The following is a 4,799-nucleotide window of genomic DNA, read 5'->3' as shown; positions in this document are numbered from 1 at the left end:
GGTGACTGCACATCGTAATGGGGATAAACACGGTGGAGCACGCGGTGATGAGAGGGAAGAGGTGACTGCGCATCGGAGTGGGGATAAACACGGTGGAGCACGCGGTGATGAGAGGGAAGAGGTGACTGCACATCGGAATGGGGATAAACACGGTGGAGCACGCGGTGTTGAGAGGGAAGAGGTGACTGCACATCGGAATGGGGATAAACACGGTGGAGCACGCGGTGTTGAGAGGGAAGAGGTGACTGCACATCGGAATGGGGATAAACACAGTGGAGCACGAGGTGATGAGAGGGAAGAGGTGACTGCGCATCGGAGTGGGGATAAACACGGTGGAGCACGCGGTGTTGAGAGGAAAGAGGTGACTGCGCATCGGAATGGGGATAAACACGGTGGAGCACGCGGTGTTGAGAGGGAAGAGGTGACTGCGCATCGGAACGGGGATAAACACGGTGGAGCACGCGGTGATGAGAGGGAAGAGGTGACTGCACAGCGGAATGGGGATAAACACGGTGGAGCACGCGGTGATGAGAGGGAAGAGGTGACTGCACATCGGAATGGGGATAAACACGGTGGAGCACGCGGTGATCAGAGGGAAGAGGTGACTGCGCATCGGAATGGGAATAAACACGGTGGAGCACGCAGTGTGGCTTGCCTACATCCCTGAGTCCTGCATCATTGTCCTGGACCTGCTGACCCACTGGGTGTCCGTTTGGATGTACCGGGGGCAACACTCTACCTCTGAGCTGAAGCCGTGGCTCCCCAGCAGGGCGGCTCCATGAAGCAGACCCGGTGGGGGAACAACCACTACCGATTGTCTCACAGAGGCCCACTGTAGTGCATCACACCCTGCAGCGGCCCAACACAACACAGTGGAAGGCAGGGGCTTATCTACGGAAAGTAGCGCCCACAGCAAGCACTGAAATTGTACCCCCGACCCAACATCTGACACCCATCTTTTAGATAACTTTACCATAATATCAGCTCAAAAGTACAAGTCAAGCTCGTTAATTAACAAATCATGGCCCTACTCGAAAATTATAACTGCACCTTCCTTGCTTTCACTGATACAAATTGGTCAATGATGTGATCAAAGTCAGTTTTTTCAGTTTCTTCACTCAGCAGAGCAAGATCACAGAGTCTGCCCTGACCCACGGAGGCTCTCGAAAATGGAAGTATTAGTTTTAACTTGCTGAATGATCTCTCACAGCTGGCGATGGAAACTGTGATGGTTAGCATTATCTGAATAGCAATGCGAAGATTGGGGTAGACACTCTCATCTCCATACTGAACAACAAATTCAGGAAGCTCTTCAGATGGTGACATTTTCATGTTGACCCACCTTGACAGCAACATTCTGCAACACAAAATTTCTTCATATATCTGCTGTCCATCAACATCAGAGCTGGACAATTCACCCAGATTTTCACACTTCTTCTTTAGGTCGTTACTGTTGGCGCCTGATGCACCATCAATAACTCTCGCAGACGGAAGGTGAACATTAGGCTTTTATTAGCTGCAAGAGACCACGATTAGCAGCAAGAGACCACCACACAACATCTAGTGATTCAGGAACAGCTCTTCCCATCTGCCATCCGATTCCTAGATGGACATTGAACCCATGAACACTACCTCACTACTTTTCTCATTTCTGTTCATTTGCACTTCCTATTTACTTAACTATTTAATAGTCATATCTATGCTTGATGTAACTCAGTTTGTTTTCCCCATATCTATTTATCATGTATTGCAACGTACTGCTGCCGTAAAGTTAACATGTTCCACAACATAACTCAGTGATATAAGTCCTGATTCGGAGACAGTTTCCTCACACAGGGAGATGTGAGCGACTGAAATTCCCCACCAGTGTGGTAGAATCAGATACATTAGATTTTCGCTCTTTCCCTCACCACATCCCCCCCACCCCCGACATTCCAGAGTCACTGGGGAACGGTGACCTACCTGTACAGTACACAGCATCATTCCCGGGTGTCGGCCACAGCCGATACACAAAATAACCAGAGCAGTTTTTCACCCTGATCTCCTGGTTCTTCTCACAGGGTTTTTCATCCTTGCTGAAGCAGACGGTCCTGGTCACCTCCCCCTCTCCCACGTTGGGATGGGGACCTGGAATGAGATTTATAAACACTGTAAAATGCACCCGGTCCCACAGTACAGCGGGGAATGTGAATCAGGACCCATTGTAAATCAGTCAGCAGAGATGTGCTGTCTTCACACTCCATACCCCACCTTCCCTACAGCACCTGGTCTGAGAGGCCCAGGGGTTTAGTCTGGTAACAAAAATGCCTCTCATGTTGTGACTGACACCAGGGGAGGCCCTGATACAGTATGACTGACATCTGGTGAACCCCCACCCCTGATGTGAGTGACAACTGGTGAAGCCCCACCCCTGATGTGACTGACATCTAGTGAAGCCCCACCCCTGATGTGACTGACATCTGGTGAAGCCCCACCCCTGATGTGAGTGACAACTGGTGAAGCCCCACCCCTGATGTGACTACCTGGTGAAGCCCCATCCCTGATGTGACTGACACCTGGTGAAGCCCCACCCCTGATGTGACTGACACCTGGTGAAGCCCCACCCCTGATGTGACTACCTGGTGAAGCCCCACCCCTGATGTGACTGACATCTGGTGAAGCCCCATCCCTGATGTGACTGACACCTGGTGAAGCCCCACCCCTGATGTGACTGACATCTGGTGAAGCCCGACCCCTAATGTGACTGACGTCTGGTAAAGCCCCACCATTGATGTGACTGACATCTGGTGAAGCCCCACCCCTGATGTGACTGACATCTGGTGAAACTCCACCCCTGATGTGACTGACATCTGGTGAAGCCCCACCCCTGATGTGACTGACACCTGGTGAAGCCCCACCCCTGATGTGACTGACATCTGGCGAAGCCCCACCATTGATGTGACTGACATCTGGTGAAGCCCCACCCCTGATGTGACTGACAACTGGTGAAGCCCGACCCCTGATGTGACTGAAATCACGTTAAGCCCCACCCCTGAAGTGACTGACATCTGGTGAAACCCCACCCCTGATGTGACTGACACCTGCTGAAGCCCCGCCCCTGATGTGACTGACATCTGGTGAAGCCCGACCCCTGATGTGACTGACATCTGGTGAAGCCACACCCCTGATGTGACTGACACCTGGTGAAGCCCCACCCCTGATGTGACTGACATCTGGTGAAGCCCCACCCCTGATGTGACTACCTGGTGAAGCCCCACCCCTGATGTGACTGACATCTGGTGAAGCCCCACCCCTGATGTGTCTGACATCTGGTGAAGCCCCACCCCTGATGTGACTGACATCTGGTGAAGCCCCACCCCTGATGTGACTGACATCTGGTGAAGCCCCACCCCTGATGTGACTGACATCTGGTGAAGCCCCACCCCTGATGTGACTGACATCTGGTGAAGCCCCACCCCTGATGTGACTGACATCTGGTGAAGCCCCACCCCTGATGTGACTGACACCTGGTGAAGCCCCACCCCTGATGTGACTGACACCTGGTAAATCCCCACCCCTGATGTGACTGACACCTGGTGAAGCCCCACCCCTAATGTGACTGACATCTGGTGAAACCCCACCCCTGATGTGACTGACATCTGGTGAAGCCCCACCCCTGATGTGACTGACATCTGGTGAAGCCCCACCCCTGATGTGACTGACATCTGGTGAAACTCCACCCCTGATGTGACTGACATCTGGTGAAACCCCACCCCTGATGTGACTGACAGCTGGTAAATCCCCACCCCTGATGTGACTGACACCTGATCCAAAGCCCAGACAGACCCTCAGTAAAAATTTCACTGACATTCAGAGAATTCTCCAGCTCTGAATACAGGGAACCACGACCCAACACCTGGGAGTCTCCAGGAAGCCGGAGCTCCTCCACCAGACTCCACAAGGATCCAGGTCTGGAGTGCGGTCTGGGTAACTGTGGGAAGCCCTCTCAGGGAGGTGGAGTTCTGTGTTTGTATCTGAAGAGATCTGGTCATCAGTCTGACCTTCTCCGAAAATAAAAAAGCCCCATTGATGTAAACTCTGACCCTACCGTTTAACCAGCCTGGTTTCTTCCCGGAGCAGCGATACTGTGGAACGACCGTCTCGGGAATCTTCCATCCTCCGGAACTGAAACAACAATCAGAGAGTCAGTCCCTGATCTGAGGCAGTTTATTCACTCAGAGAGACATGGGAAATTACACTCACCCTGTCCGTACCCAGTCTCTGGTCAGTAACACCCCATTCCTGGGAATTCCTCTCTGTTGTACCTCCCCCTTGTCTCTACCCTGAGAATGTGGGATCTTCCCTCTACCTGTATTTACTCCCCATCTCAGTGTAGTCACTGGTGATCCCGGTCTCCCTGCATTTCCCATTCACACACCCCTTGTTCCCCTGTTTACATTCCCCTTCTGTGTCCAGTTTCTCAATGATTATCTCCTCACTTTACCTGTTAAATCTGTACCATCTCACAGCAAGATTTTTATCATTCATCAACTCTCCACCGGTACACTCAGTGTTGGAACAATTCGTGCTCCTCCAGGGCTGATCCAGGACGGTGTGGGTTACACATGGATCACCGAGTGCGGAGTCTGTGACTGAGGGACAGAACGATGTTCAGTGTTAATGTACAGCTCACGTTCCCCATCCTCTTTCTCTGCCAACCACAACCCCCATCTGCACTTCCACTTAGCAACCCCTAAGCAGCAATAATTTTGTTATTTTTTCATCAAAAGGGACAAGAGTTTCTGAGGTTGAGCCAGTGT

The 4,799-nt window shown here is 51.9% G+C and overlaps 1 protein-coding gene across 1 annotated transcript; it reads right to left on the bottom strand.

The window, feature by feature from the left end:
- Window positions 1-1,439: 1,439 nt before the first annotated feature.
- LOC132388532 (pancreatic secretory granule membrane major glycoprotein GP2-like) lies at window positions 1,440-4,566 on the bottom strand. Its single transcript, XM_059960897.1, has 4 exons — window positions 4,484-4,566; window positions 4,088-4,164; window positions 1,963-2,127; window positions 1,440-1,516 (listed from the first exon to the last, which is right to left on the bottom strand). Exons 1-4 carry the CDS (start codon window positions 4,525-4,527, stop codon window positions 1,440-1,442), a joined length of 363 nt encoding a protein of 120 aa, XP_059816880.1. The 5' UTR covers window positions 4,528-4,566.
- Between the last annotated feature and the right edge of the window lie 233 nt (window positions 4,567-4,799).

Source organism: Hypanus sabinus, unplaced genomic scaffold (assembly GCF_030144855.1).
Source record: "Hypanus sabinus isolate sHypSab1 unplaced genomic scaffold, sHypSab1.hap1 scaffold_341, whole genome shotgun sequence".
NCBI classification, from domain to species: domain Eukaryota; kingdom Metazoa; phylum Chordata; class Chondrichthyes; order Myliobatiformes; family Dasyatidae; genus Hypanus; species Hypanus sabinus.
Note: the sequence above shows the minus strand (reverse complement) of the source record. Positions and strands in the feature narration are given on the sequence as shown.

Bases quoted from the DNA above. Each gene is read 5' to 3' on its own strand.
- LOC132388532 (XM_059960897.1), bottom strand. From the start codon at position 4,527: ATGAATGATAAAAATCTTGCTGTGAGATGGTACAGATTTAACAG. The intron at 4,165-4,483 runs GTAAAGTGAGGA...TTGTTGTTTCAG, and splicing joins AGATGGTACAGATTTAACAG to TTCCGGAGGATGGAAGATTC. The intron at 1,517-1,962 runs GTAGGTCACCGT...GGTCTCTTGCAG, and splicing joins TGATGCTGTGTACTGTACAG to CTAATAAAAGCCTAATGTTC.